General features: G+C 41.2%; 1 protein-coding gene across 1 annotated transcript; it reads left to right on the top strand.

Annotated features, from left to right (window-relative positions):
• The first annotated feature begins 9,577 nt into the window (after positions 1 to 9,577).
• On the top strand, positions 9,578 to 12,867 carry BTG4 (BTG anti-proliferation factor 4). Its single transcript, XM_066564549.1, has 4 exons — positions 9,578 to 9,750; positions 10,498 to 10,635; positions 11,570 to 11,765; positions 12,691 to 12,867. The coding sequence occupies exons 1-4, from the start codon at positions 9,578 to 9,580 to the stop codon at positions 12,865 to 12,867; spliced, it is 684 nt and encodes a 227-aa protein (XP_066420646.1).
• Positions 12,868 to 15,618: the final 2,751 nt, after the last annotated feature.

Genomic DNA, 15,618 nt, shown 5'->3' with positions numbered 1-15,618 from the left:
TGCATGTGAGACTCAGACATGCATTATTACTGAGCAGAGCAACAGAAAGGCTTTGGGCAAAAAAAACCAAAACCAAACAGTGTAACAAGCAGCGAATTCCTTGCCAAACCAACCTGTAGTGGTCAATACAGGGGGAGGAAAAGGAAAAGCTGAGATTTTAAATCATGACATTACCTGTGCAACAACTGACCATAAATCTGGTCACTTTATAAAAGCAGAAACTGCCATTGATCTCTCCACACATGTAAAGGGAAGTCAGTTCTTCCAGAGATGGCTTACTCCCCACTTTACTTCATCTGTCAGGCCCACCATAATGCCCAAAAGAGCAAAATAAAATAGGAAAAGCTCTGGAATGCACAAACCGATGATAAATATGAAAAAATGCAAGAGATGCTGACGTTTTTCGCAGGTGGTGGAAAAGCAGCAAAGTGAATCTGTTCAGGCAGAGAAAAACCAGGATTGATGCTTTAAAATAGGAGATTGATGGTTTTATAGGAGATTTCAAACTTTGAGCTGCTCTTGAGACGTCAAGGGAAGAAGCTGATTCTGAATTTTGTATTTTAAGGGGAGGAAAATCCTTTAAAATGCCATGAAAACAGCTCAGTCCAGAGGCCAGGAATTCCAGAGGGAAGTGTTGGAAAGCTGCTGGCTTTGAGGGTCTGCCAATCCTGGGAAACAGGAGCAGGCTCTGATGTTTCCTGGCTTTTCCAGGAAAATAAAAATACTTCCACAACCACTCTGTTCCCTGTCTTTCTGTACCTCAGCCAGAATTAAAGCAAAATTATAAAATGGTGAAGCTTCCTTCTGAAAAATGGGGAAGATTCCATTTCCTTTTCTTGGCCACTATTGAGAAATAAATGGGAAATATACAGAAAATAAAGGAGAAGAGTATAGAAAAACAGCAGGAACCTTTTAATTTCTAAATCTTGTAAAAATATGTACTAGTACAGGATAAAACAGAGTAGTTATTGTAGTAGTAGTAGTACTATTAGTAGTAATAATAAAAACAATGGTAATGATGATGATAACAACAATAACAACAATAACAAAACCATTTATTATTATTATTATTATTATTATTATTATTATTATTATTATTATTATTATTATTATTATTATTATTATTATTATTATTATTATATCCAGGGCATCTTTTTCCCCTAAATAGAATCTGAGTATTTAGACCAAGGGAAATAAAACCCAGAATCTGAGCCAAGCAGACAGACTTAGTTCAGCATTTTAATAAACTTTGAGAAGAGGAAGTGCTTAATAGGAACCAACTGAAAAGCTTAAATAAGGAGGAAGGAAAAAAAAGAGGTTTTATGTCCAAAATGAAGACGTCATTCCTGAAAGTACCTTTTGAAATCTTGTTTTCCAGCTTATTTCTCCAATCTCTGCACTTATCTTTTTTAATATCTCAGTGCTACTCTGTACATTTGAGGAATTAAATTGTGTTAATTCAGATATTTGGTTCTTAATCTTCAGCTCATTTGTCTCTGCTTTGTATCCTGGGAATTACAGCAGGAGGAAGGAAAAGTCTTAATAGAATCCAGACCTCTTACTTCTGGATTTTATTCTCCTGATAAACATCCGGCCAGGCCAGGCCAAACCATTATAAATCAGTAAATCTATATTTCACTGCTGATAATAATAAAAAATCCCCAAATGGAATTCTTGCCTTATTGCTCAAATCCAGTTTCTGAGAGCTTTTTAGGGAGTGCAGAGGCCGGTTTGGTAATTTGGTTATAAACTGAATGTTTGCATTTCAGTGAGTAAAAACTTGGAGAGAGCAATGGAAAAAATAAAAAATAAAAATAGAAAAATAACAATGGCCAGGCTGTCAAGATTCCTTTCACATTAAACTGAGGAATTTGGACTCACTGCCTTATTTCTTGTGGTTTTGATATAGAAAATTGTCCTTAGTAACTTTTTTTAGGTCACTTAAACTTCATTTACCTCCTGTGCCTGGCCTGGAATTTCAGAGTTCCCCAGCCTGCAGGATCCTCCTTGCTTAAGGAATTTGTTTGATGAACCCACATTCTCTTCCCAGATTTATTCCCACAATTTCCAGGGTTTGCTCCTTTGGATTTGTTCACATCCCAATCAAATCTGAAATCTGGATTTGAACATGAAGCAATATCCGTGACTGATAATAGCCTGAACATTATTCTTATTCTATCCACTGCATTAATTTGAATTTTCTTAGACTTATGGGATGCTTTTAGGGTGTCCTATATTTGTGTAAAACCATTTACTGCTTAAAATGAATCTTTATGGCTGCCCAAAGCTGCAAATCCTGGCTTTCATCCCTGCTTGGAAAACCCATCAGGTCCAACCTTCCAAGGAATTAAAAAAAAAATGAAATTAAAAAATAAAAAGAAAGGGAGCCTCAGCGAACTGTTGCTGGCTGCAGGCAGAGTTCAGAGCAGAGTAATGGCTGGTGATGGATGAGATTCCTTTTGGGATTATTGATGGGGAAAGGGGGATTGCTGACTCTCAGGAAAGGCTTGCAGAGCTCAGCACCTCCTGCAGATTGCTCTGCCTGGCCTGGCTCCCAAACCCAGCTCTCCACTGGAAATGGGGAGTGCAGTGCTAAAATTAGGATAAAAAAAATTCATAATTGCAGAGTCAGGCTGAAAATGCAATTTCTGTGTTTAATAGTTTGCCTGAGATTGCTTTATTTGTGTTCTGTTGATGGTGAGACACACTAATTAACCAGTCCATTAATTGGGGCTCAGCAGGAGTTTCCATCTTTTTTCAGGCATTTCCACTCCAGTCCACTTCCAGTTCCCAAACCCAGCTCTCCACTAAAAATGGGGAGTGCTTTACTAAAATTAGGAATGAAAAAAGGAGAATTGCAGAGGCTGAAAGTCTGAGTTTGCTTTATTTGTGTTCTGTTGATGGTGAGACACTAATTAACCAGGTCAATAATTGGGGCTCCAGCAGGAGTTTCCATCTTCTTTCAGGCCATTTCCACTCCAGCCCAGCTTCTACAAGGATGGGGAAGAGCTGCCACCACAGGCTTTAATTTCATTTATTCAACCAGAATAAATGGAGGGACATGAGAGAACAGAGGCCTTGCTGAGCCCAGTCAGAATGGGAGTCAAAACCTGCAAACTTGGAGGAGAAAAAACCCAAAAATCCATTTTATCCCCATGTTTTTGGAAATGAGCTGTAAATGAGGGGGATCACTGGGAAAATTGGCTTGGCAGGAAGGCAGCTCATGTTTTACTTCACTGCCTGTCTGTTGGTGCTGCTCCCTGGTGTGCTCAGCCTTGCTGGGGCTCTGATTCCTGCTCCCAAATTCCTGCTCCCAGCATTCCAGACCTGTTCACCTGGCTGTGTGGCTAGTGATTGTTGCTTTGGGCAATCAGCTAACCACACTGCCTGGCAGCCAGGCTGAGGGCAGAGCCTTTCCCTGCGCCAGTCACTTCTTCCAGCCAGGTCTAATGAGCTCTCGGAGGCCTATAACACCTAAATATGGATATAACACAATATAATAAATGTAACACACCTAAATATAGATATAAATATAGATATAACACAATATAACACACCGAAATATAGATATAACACAATATAACCAATATAACACAATATAATCAATATAACACACCTAAATATAGACATAACACAATATAACCAATATAACACACCTAAATATAGATATAACACAATATAACCAATATAACACACCTAAATATAGACATAACACAATATAACCAATATAACACACCTAAATATAGATATAAATATAGATAAACACAATATAACACACGTAAATATAGATATAACACAATATAACCAATATAACACACCTAAATATAGATATAACACAATATAACCAATATCACACAATATAACCAATATAACACACCTATATATAGATACATATATATAGGTGTGTTATATTGGTTATATATATAACACGATATAATTGGTTATATAATTGGTTATATCTATAACACAATATAACCAATAAACCACACCTAACAATATAACACACCTATGTATAGATATAACACAATATAACCAATGTAACACACCTAAATATAGATATAACACAATACAACCAATATAACACAATATAACCAATATAACACACCTAAATATAGATATAACACAATATAACCCATATAACACACCTAAATATAGATATAACACAATATAACCAATATAACACACCTAAATATAGATATAACACAATATAACTCATATAACACACCCAAATATAGATATAACACAATATAACTCATATAACACACCCAAGATACCTCAGCTGCCCTTGGAAGCATAAAAATCAACAGCATGGCTTCTGCTGCAGTGTTAGAAACAAAAGGGTTTAATAAAAGGCAAAATAACAAAGAGAAAAACAAGCGCCAGACTTTCTTGATACTGGTAGAACACTTTACAAAAGCAATTTGTTTCTTTGTTCACTCCTTTTTTAGTTAATTGGCCAAGCAATTTTTGGCCTCTGTGTAATTAACTATGCTGCAGTTTGAGGTGAGATCCCCTGTCACGGACTTATTTTCTGAAAAATCCTTTTGCTGGGATCTTTTCACCTGAAAAGCTGAGAGGCCTCAGGAACAAAATGCAAACAATGGTTATCTGCTGCTGTGGAATGCAACAGGTGGGTCTGGGATTGGGCTCATGTGGTTGTTTCTAATTAATGGCCAATCACAGCCCAGCTGGCTCGGACTTCCTGGTCAGTCACAAGATTTTATTCTCATTCCATTCCTTTCTATTCCTTTCAAGCCTTCTGGTGAAATCCTTTCTTCTATTCTTTTAGTATAGTTTTAATATATCATTTTCTTTTAATATAATAAATATCATAAAATAATAAATCAGCCTTCTGAAACATGGAGTCAGGATTCTCATCTCTTCCCTCGTCCTGGGACCCTCAAACACCACCATAGCCCCCCAAGCCTGAGGTGGCTTTTTTCACCTAATGCAGGAGAGAAACCTCTGAGCTTCTTTCCTTTTTGAAGGGACAAAAGATAATTTTGTCACTCTGTCAACAAAGAGCACACTCCTACATTTCACCCCTATTTTTCTTTCCAAAAGCTCCTCCTACAGCCAGTTCTGGTATTAATCATTTTTTTTCTCCAATTAAAATTCTTAGTTAAGCTAAGTGGTAATTATACCTACAGTGAGTTTAATACCCACTCCACATTTCAGGAGTTTTCACTTATAAAAACACAAAGACCATTTCAACAGTGCAAAGGCAAAGCAATTAAACACTAAAATACAAATTATTACACAGCACCACGCTGCATTTGAGTATAATCATTGCTCAAAACTCCCTTCACTTACCTTGCTTAATAAAACATGAAAAAAAGAGAATATCATTGATATCTGGCAGATAAGCTGAAGGATGCAACCTGAAAAAGTCATAGTCCAGTTTGTCTTAAAAATGAAGTATACAATAAATTAATCATTTAAAAGCAGACAGGATTCTTGGTCCAGGAAAATTCCTGAGGATTTTAGCACCAACTTTAAGAAATCCAAGATTTCACTTCAAATTCCCAACATGCAGCACACACTGCTGTGGGCAGGTAAAACTGGGAACAAAGCTGCAGATAAATCCCATTTTTGGTGATTTTGCAGTGGGGAATTGGGAGTTTCCAGGCTGAGGCTGGAGCAGGGAATGCTGTGCCTTGTTTTGATGGCAGTGAAGGTAGTGATTGTGGCATGATGGAGACAATCAGCTAACTACACTGCCTGCAAACCAAGCACTTCTCCAGGAGTCATGGAATGCGAGCCTGCAACCAAAGAAAAAAATTCCAATAATTATATTCATATTCTCCATCTCCTTAAATGCTCTTAAAATAATAAAGAATTGGAAATAATGGAAAATATTGGTCATATCGCCCTTATTCTGCTAAATTCCAAATATTTATATTTATATTTATATTTATATTTATATTTATATTTATATTTATATTTATATTTATATTTATATTTATATTTGAGGTATATTTCCATTATATGTAATTACACATATTTACATCTATACACAATATAAATTAGGGGTAAATATATATTAGATATATATTTCTGTTAGATGTAAATATACATCTAATATACATATTTAGATTTATATAAATATACTATGAATATACTATAAATATATATATTTATATTTGAAATGATATTTATATTTATATTTATATTTAGTTTAATTATATTTATGTATAATATTTATATCTAGATTTAGTATTTAGATTCTTCCCTGTTCCCTTCTCCAGGAGCCTTTCCCTGGCAGAATTCCTCTGGGAATGTTCCCATCCTTTTCCCTGGGGATGCTCCCAGCTTTCCCCTGAGGATGTTCCCATCTTCTCCCCTGGGATATTCCCATCTTTTCCCTGGGTTGTTCCCATCTTTTACCTGGGGATTTTCCCACCTTTTCTCCTGGGTTGCTTCCATCTTTTCTCCAGGGTTGTTCCCACCTTTTCTCCTGGGATATTCCCATATTTTCCTTGGATTGCTCCCATCTTTTCTTCTGGGATATTCCCATCTCTTCACCTAGGGATGCTCCCATCTTTTTTCTGGGATGTTCCCATCCTTTTCTCCTGGGTTGCTCCCACCTTTTCTCCTGGGTTGCCCCCATCTCTTCTCTGGGGATGTTCCCATCTTTTCTTCTGGAATATTCCCATCTTTTCTCCTGGGATGCTCCCATCTTTTCCCTGAGGATATTCCCATCTTTTCTCCTGGGATGTTCCCGTCCTTTCCCCTGGGGCTCCTGGCTCCGAGTGTCCCCAGGCCAGCCCTGCCTGGGAGCTTTGTGTACTCCTGTCACCATGGCCACCCCGCCAGAGGGACCTGGGGACAGCTCAGGTGGCCCCAGCCGTGGGAGCTTTGTTGCAAGAGAGGTTTCCATGGGCAAAGCCAACACGGGCAACACACCCAGAGCTTGGAATTTCCACCCAAATGGCCCCAGGGGAGGGAGAGCCCTGGTGGCAGCCCCAGCTGGTGGCCCTGGGGCTCCAGCCTGGTGTAATTCCCACCAGGAATCCCCAGCAGGGCTCAGAGGGGTGAGTGTCCCGTGCTGTGCCACCTCTGCCCTGGTGTTTGGGCTCTGCCCAGCCATTGGATCTCTTGGGTCTGTCCAGCTCTGAAAATCATGGCACACACACAGAGGAAGCAAACCCAGAAAATTTAAAGAGTTTTGGCAACAGCTCTTAGACTCCATGAAATAAACCCAGGGAGCTTTGCGGTCTTTTCTTTGTTGTTTAATTTTGGAACATCCTGGGTCAACGCCACTGGGGTTTTCAGGTTTGTTTTATTACTTAAATCACTAAATCTTAAATCAAATTCCAGCAATATGGAGTACTCAAACCCTTACAATTTTTGTGGTGGTGATCAGAATCAGCTCCTGGTTCACTCCAGTACACAATAATTCTTTTTACAGAGACTGCATGGCTTAAGTACAGGAGTATAAATTTGTAACCTCCAGGTAGGAAGTTTCTTCTCCCTCTGATTTAGTGGTCCATGGAATTGGTGCTTCTGGATGTGACCAGGACAGTGACCAAACAAATGCAAGCTGCTTTTCCCTCAGGAGGTTGTCACCAAAGATGCTTTTCCCCATGGGAATCACTCAGCCTTCTTGATTTTTATATCAATATCTACAAACTGCAGCTGCTTACCTGGAGGAACTGCCTGCCATCCATCACCCACAAAAATCAAATGCCTTGCAGAGGGGAGACTGCACTTGACTTCTTTATTTCCATTTTATTCATTTAAAGCAGGAAAACTGAAAAAAAAAAAGTCCTGGAGGGGTGGCTCCTGCCAGAGTGTGCTTGGGGGAGCTGTGTTTGCTCTTGGTTTGGGCTGCAGTTACTACAGAAACTGTCCCTGGGTCTGGCCCTGCCTGGCTCAAGCCTGGGCTTGCCTGCTGACCCAGGGACAGCTCATTTAATCTGGCTGAGAATGCTCCTGCCCAGCTGGGGCCCCATTTCAGTCCCACTCAAGCCTTTGGACACATTTCTGTGGTTCCAGCAGCTCTGGATCAGTCCCATGGATATCCAGGCACTGGTTTTCAGTGGTTTGGCTTTTTTCCCCCTGTTCTAATAAGAATTAAAAGAGCATCATGTTCTAAAAGGCACAAAAATCTCCTCGTTTATCTCCCGCCTCCTCTCAGTCAGAACACTTGGCTGCCCATGCTGGGTTTTGCTAAATCTGCTGGGATGAGAAGAATTCCTGTTTGGATGCAGCTGGGGATGAGTGGGAGCAGAGTTTGTTGGCTGCTCTTTAATGGCTGTGCCAGTTTTGGTTCAGGAATTCCTGGGGCTGAAATGTGGCAGGGTGAGGAGTGATGAGGAAATTCTGCACTCCCCACCATGGCTGCTGCTGCTGCTTTAGCTTGGGTAGCTCAAAAAGAAAAGGAAATCAAGGGTGAGAGGAAGAGGCAATGGCTTTTATTAGGTTACAATCTGATATTGAGGAAAAATGATGTGAAATCAAAGAAATCAGACTTAATATCCAGACTTTGCCAGAAAGACAAAATCATCCCTAGAGGATTCCCAATCTGTGAGTCTGGGATTGTCTAGGAAACCCAGAGTGAATTAAATGTACTGAGAAGAACTTAAAAAAATATAATTATGTGCACCACCCATCATTTTAAAGTGGCAAATCTTGCCCTTTGACATTTCCCTGGACACCAATTTTGTCAGCTCGGAGAAGGAGCTGAGGTGGGAATGAAGCCAAGGAGATTGGGAATGCCTTTGGAACAGGTTGTTAATGCATCCAACACCTGCAGCTCCTGCACACCTGAAGATTCTTACAACCCTCAGCCCCACATGATTCCTGTTCCATAAAAACCTGACCCAGCTCTGCCAGGGAAAGAGGGAGGGAGCCTTTGGGTATTTGGGTTGCTCCAGAGCCTTGGGGGGTTTTTATCTGCTTTTTTTGGTGCCTCTTTAAGCTGTTTGTGAAATTTATCTCAAGTTTTTACTGTCTCTGCTGTGAAAAGGTGACATTTTTGGTGTTTTTCACATAAAAAGCTCTCTTTTTGTCAGGTCTGCTGCTTGTAATATATGTGACAAATAAGAACTATTACAGCTTAAGAAAAAATATAACAGAAGAGTTTAACTTGCTTAGTGCAGGTACCTTCTAGTAATGCATTAGACTGGTTTTAATATCCCAAACTAAATTTAAAATGCTGTTTGGCAGTCAGGCTTATCCAGGCTCCTTCTATCCTGGCTTGTGTGGATTTTGCAGCATCAGTTTTTCTCTGCTGTGAAAAGGTGATATTTTTGGTCTTTTTTTACATAAAAAGCTCTCTAATTGTAAGATCTGCTGCTTGTAATGTATGTGACAAATAAGAACTATTATCTTTTAAATTATTTTTTTTATTCTCTCTTAACTTGCTTAGTGCAGGTACTTTCTAGTAATGCATTAGAGTGATTTTAATATCCCAAACTAAATTTAAAATGCTGTTTGGCAGTCAGGCTTTTCTATCCTGGCTTGTGTGGATTTTGCAGCATCAGTTCTTGGAAGCTGATAGTGCTTTAATGTTATTAAATCTCTGCTGTGCTGTTCCATCTCTGCTCCAGCACCTCCTGTGCTCCAATTTAAGATGAAAGATGAAATTGCTGCCACGGTTTTCTTCATCACCAAGCTGGTGAGGAGGGAGGACAGGCTGAGCAAGCACAAAATGGAGAAGTTTGCAGCCAAGCTGACCACGCTGATGTTTGAAAAGTACAAAAATCACTGGTACCTGGACAACCCCTCCCGAGGCCAGGCCTTCAGGTGAGAGAGGCCCAGGAGCAGAACGTGGAGCCTCAGGTTGGCCTCCAAAAGGCCTTAAAGTGAAATAAATAATGCAGAGGGAACCACCAGGATACCCTAAAACCTGAAGGAAGAACTATTAATTGGTGAAAATTACTTTGGGTTTTTTTTACCCGTAAATGTGGGATTAGAGGTGGAAATCCTTTTTTTTTTTTTAACCTGTAAATGTGGGATTAGAAAACTGAGGTGGAATTTTTTTTTTTTTTTTAACCTGTGAATGTGGGATTACAAAACTGAAGTGGAAATGTTGGGGGTTTTTTTACCTGTGAATGTGGGATTAGAGAAGTGAAGTGGCAATATTTTTTTTTTTACCTGTAATGTGTGATTAGAGAACTGAGGTGGAAATGGTTGTTTTACCTCTAGATGTGGGATTAGAGAACTGGGACACTTGTCTTAAGATTTCCACCTCAAGTAGCCCCTGACTCCCAGGATGCAGAATTCAGGTGCTCTTACAGTGACTTTTGGGATGCTTTGGTTTCAAACACTCAAAGCAGGGACTTGGCTCATTGATGAGAACTAAAATCAAAGCCCTGTTTGAGCTGATAAATCAGTTCGTGAGGCTGAATTTCTGTTTGGGGCTCCAAGTGAGAGCCTGCATCAACAAGTTAAAAGTGCTGGGACCATGAATTGAGATTTTGGGCGCGCTCTGCACGGTCAGACCCCGCAGGGCTGCGGTGACATCCCCAGTGACATCCCTGCTGTCCCCAGGTGCATCAGGATCAACAGGCACCGGGCTCGGGAGCCCCTGCTGGAGCAGGCGTGTGTGCAGAGCGACGTGGACTTCGAGCTGCTGGGGCTGCCCAAGGAGATGACGCTGTGGGTGGATCCCTTCCAGGTGTGCTGCAGGTGAGCTCCGGGGCGCGCCTTGCTGCTGGGCTTGTGGGCAATGATGAGTCTGGCTCATGTTCTCAGAGGGGTAATTTGTTATTTTAGAAGACTCTATTGTACTATAATATAGTATACTATATTAAATTAATTTATGGTATGCTATACTTTAATATATATATAGTTATAATTTAATATTATATATATAAATATATATAATATATACTATATTAAATTATAGTATAACATGCTATATGCTGTACACTATACTATATTATAGTATACTATAACACATTATTATATGTTTATAATAATATAAAAATACATGAATTATATAATATGTAGTACAGTATACTATATTATATTAAATTATATATTTATTAAATTTATATTACATATTTATTAAATTATATTATACATAATATGTATGCATATATATGTGTATATAATATGTATGCATATATGTGTATATAATATGTATGCATATATCTGCGTATATAATATGTATGCATATATCTATTACATATATTGTATGTATTACAAAATATGTATTCTATATAATATATAAATATCTATACTATATAATATAAATGTTGTATATTAAATTATAAATGTTGTATATTAAATTATATTAAATACTAAACTATACTAAAGAACACAAAAAGGATACTTGCAGAAGGCTAAAAAGATAATAATGGAAACTCCTGACTCTTTAGAGTCCCAGCACAGCTTGGCCCTGATTGGCCATTGAGTGAAAACAACTCACAGTAAAAACAAATGAAACAATCACCTGCGGGTAAACAAGCTCCAAACCCGTTCCAAAGCAGCAAAGCACAGGAGAAGCAAATCAGACAATTATTCTGTTTTCTCTGAGGCCTCTCAGCAGAGAAATCCTGGCCAGGGTATTGTTCAGGGGGTCTGTCAGTGCCAGCAGCGCTCGGGTGCGCCCTTGCAGGTACGGGGAGAGGAGCCGGCCCTTCACCGTGGCGCACTTTGGTGGGGAGGAGAGCCCCGAGCTGCCGCAGCAGATCAGCCTGGCCGTGGGCAGGGCAGCCCTGGACTATCACTCCAGCAGCTCCTCGGACGAGGAGAGCTTCAGCAGGGAGCCCAGAGCCATCCCCACCGTCAGCAACCCCAACAGCATCTACCAGGTCAGCCGGGGCTCTGGGGGAGCTCCTCACCCTACAGTCCCACCCTAAAGTCCCTCCAAAGAGCTTCTGGCAGGTGGGGTCAGGCCCCTCTCCCAGGGACAGGATGGGAGGAAACAGCCCTGAGCTGCTCCAGGGGAGGTTCAGGGTTGATTTCTCCCCTCAAAGGCTTTTCCAGCCTTGGCACGTGGTGTCACTGTCCTGTAAAAGTTGGTTTGAAATGTCAAATGTGTCCATGCTTTGTGAAACCAAGTTTAGCAACTGTGGCCCTATTTCTTACTAATTCTCATTATCCCACTCCATGTGTTTTGCCAGCAGTGTATGAATTGTTTGAGGAATGGAATTGTTCCATGGGGTGGTGACCAGCCCTGATGGTGTCACCATCCCTCGAGTGGTTTAAAAGCTGTAGCACGTGGGGACACAGCTGGGCTTGTCCTTGGAATGCTTTCCCAGCCTCAGTGATGCTGTGGGTGGATGAGCTGTGGATGAGCTGTTTGAAGAACTGAATTGTTCCATGGGGCACTGACCAGCCCTGGTGGTGTCACCTGGAGGGTGTTCAAAGGATGTGGCACTTGGGGACACGGCTTAGGGCACAGCTGGGCTCATCCTTGGAATGTTTTCCCAGCCTCAGTGGCGCTGTGGGTGGGATGAGCAGTGTCTGAGCGGTTTGAAGAACTGAATCGTTCCATGGGGTGCTGACCAGCCCTGATGGAGTCACTGGAGGGGTTTAAAAGCTGTGGCACTTGGGCACAGCTGGGCTCGCCCTTGGAAGGTTTTCCCAGCCTCGGTGGTGCTGTGGGTGGGATGAGCTTTGGGAGGAGGCAGCAGGGGTGGCCCAGCTTCCTCAGGCAGGACTGGGGTGGCCCGACTGCTCCCCCTCCTTGCCCAGCACACTTTAACCTCGTTTTTCCCCATTTTTGCTGCTCAGTTTGGTGACTTCTGCAAGGCTCCCCCCCAGCCCTGGTGGCAGCACCTGCACAGGAAGCCCCACCTGGCTGAGGGCTCCCACCTTGGCCAGCACAGGGGCCACAGGACCTACAGACCCAGTGCCACCTTCGCTGGCCCACGGGTGGACAGGTACCACTGGATCAACACCAAGAGGTAGAGCCAGGGCTCCTCTGGGACTTTGGAGCCCTGATTTTGTGAGGGGGTGAAGGCTGGCACTGCAAAACCTCATAAAAACAGCACTTCCTGTCTGATCCCTGTCTCTGACTCTGTATTTATGAATATTTTGGGGGATTTTTTTTTTTTCTCCAGGATTTTAAATGTTTTTAATTGATGTTAACATAAGATTGAAGATGTAATGTGAGACTCTGCTTGTGAGTTAAAAAGGAAATGCATAAATCAATAAATCTGCTGATGTTTTTTTATCAAAGCCAGCTGCTGGTGGTGCCTTGAAGGGTGTTCAGGAGCTTTTTGGTGGAAACACCAGCAGGTGAAGGAAGATTAAAAACACCCCCAAGCTGCTCTAAAAAAAACACTTTGCTTCCTTCTGGCAGAGGTGTCAGGAGCCAAGACCTAAATATCACCAGCAGAAAAGTCTGGGGTATTTAATGACTCACAAAAAATATTTAAATTCTGCTGTGGCCTCATGAGTTTTGTATTGATGGGGGGGAAAGAAGAGTTTTGAGTGACTTTGCTCTTCCCTCACTTGCTTTTTATCTACACTGGAGGCTGAGCTGATATTGGGAAATATTGAATATTTCATGTTTTGGGGTTTGGCTCTGGAACTTGGGAGGACAGACTGATTGCCCAGGCTGAAGAGCAGGAATGGTCCTGGACAGGGCATCCCTGGGTGGGTGGCACCATGGAGCTGAATAAGGCAACTTCAGAAGCTGCTTCAATGGTGGAAAAGAATATTTCTTGCACTTGAAGTGTAATTAAACAGCTATAATTAACCCAAGTAACTGCATCTGCAGTTTTTGCTGTGTCATAAAATCAGAAAACTGCAGCTCTCAGCTGCAGAGGCCTCAGAACATCTCGTTTATGCATTAGTTTAAAGAATCATTTATTTTCACACTAGGAATTGAGTGGTTCTCTTTCCTGCTCCTGTTCCTGGAAGCTCTGAGTCGGGGCTTTTGCAGCAATATTTCTTCTCAGCACTTGGATGTGGCCAGAAATGTCATTTCCTCTGGCCAAAATCTCGTCACTTCACTCCCTGCACTGCTCTCCCTCCTGATTTACTGAGCCTTTGGGATGGAGAGCAGAAACACACTGGAGTTAAAGCAGAAATTGAGATTTCCTTTGGGTTGGACACACTGGAATTTCCTTTGGGTTGTAGGGGAGCAGTGTTGGGAAGGACGAAAGTTTGACAAGAAAATCTCACAGATGTGTGTGCTTGGCAGAAAGATTTTTTTGAATGTAGAATCTGAAGAAGGAATAGAAATAAAAGCAAGTTTTGATCTAGAAGAAAATAATTGCTGAGCCAGTCTCACTGGCTAACCAAGGAGGCAAAGGGTGTGTTGGTTAGAAGGGGTTTTATGGCTTAGAGCAAAGGATAAACCCACCCCAAACAAGAAGATGTTTTTACCAAGCAGGAAGAGAGCACAGGCAAACAAGGCAGCAAATGTGGCAAGTAAAAAAAAAAGAATTTTCTACTGCAAGAAAACTGAAAAACAACTTCTAGCTTCAGCTGTAATGTACTGACTTTGAGTGATTGGAGAACAGTAACATGAATATGGAAATTACAGGAGTTATGATAGGCTAGAGGTAAAAGTTCAGGCATAGATTGGTTCTACTGTATGAAGATGCTCAGCAAACAAAAGGATAGAACGCATTGTGACCAAAAGAAAAGGATGGATAGAATGCATTGTGACCAAAAGAAAAGGATGGATAGAATGCATTGTGACCAAAAGAAAGGGATGGATAGAATGCATTGTGACCAAAAGAAAGGGATGGATAGAATGCATTGTGACCAAAAGAAAGGGATGGATAGAATGCATTGTGACCAAAACCAAAGGGTCTCCAGGCCTGCCTGCAGCTGGAGCTGACGGCTGTGGGCACAGCTCTGTCACCCTGGACTGCTGTGACACCTTGGGTACAATGAGCTGCATTTTGTCATGAGCTGCATTTTGTCATGAGCTGCATTTTGTCATGAGCTGCATTTTGTCATGAGCTGCATTCTGAGGAGCTGCCTGGGGTCCCACATCCCTCATCTCTGTTCTCACAGGGCAGGAACCACACCAGGGAGTTTTGAGCATCACAACTTCCTGCCCTGGGCTATTTGCTCTTCTAAAGCATTTATTTGTTTCACCAAGCTCTCCTTCTCCAGGCTGGTTATTTCAAGGTAGTAAGAGAGCAAATCTTCGTTGCCTTTGCTGTTTAAAAACTGCTCCTCATCCTCTGCAATCTGCAGCAGCTCCTCAGTCAGCGCATCCACTTTATCCTCCAGCTCTGAAGGGGACAAGGAATTGACAGTTTCCTCAGCAGGGCTAAAAGAAAAACCAGGGAAAAGTTGAAATTGAGAGAGGAGGAATGGCAGTATTAAAATTTCATCTTCACAGGAACAAGCCAGAAAGACAAATTTCACTGTATGAGGTGGTGAAATAATAAGATTAAATAGTAAATAATAGGAAATTCTGCTCACTGTGCCTTCTGTGCAAGGCTGTGCCTTCCACTGCTCAGGAGGTGAAGGAAATTCTGGTTTTTCTTCATCAGCCACTTCTTGTGGGATTCTGCTGCAAGAACAGTAGAATTTTAGACTAATTAATTTAATTAGATTCATTAATTCTTGCCAAAAAACTTGCCTTTTTTTGGTCCACTGCAATATGAGTGGATAAAACGCTTTTATTTCATTGAGCATATATTTTATTTATTTTAATGACCATTTCTCATGTTTATTTCAATCTTTTTCAAA

This window comes from Molothrus aeneus, chromosome 22 (assembly GCF_037042795.1).
Source record: "Molothrus aeneus isolate 106 chromosome 22, BPBGC_Maene_1.0, whole genome shotgun sequence".
NCBI lineage: Eukaryota > Metazoa > Chordata > Aves > Passeriformes > Icteridae > Molothrus > Molothrus aeneus.
The sequence above is the reverse complement of the archived record's forward strand: the minus strand, read 5'-3'. Positions and strand labels throughout refer to the sequence as shown.

Excerpts from the sequence above, each read along its gene's own strand:
- BTG4 (XM_066564549.1), top strand. The coding sequence starts at position 9,578 with ATGAAAGATGAAATTGCTGCCACGGTTTTCTTCATCACCAAGCTGGTG. Across the intron at positions 9,751-10,497 it reads TCCCGAGGCCAGGCCTTCAG|GTGCATCAGGATCAACAGGC; the intron begins GTGAGAGAGGCC and ends TGCTGTCCCCAG. Across the intron at positions 11,766-12,690 it reads ACCCCAACAGCATCTACCAG|TTTGGTGACTTCTGCAAGGC; the intron begins GTCAGCCGGGGC and ends TTTGCTGCTCAG.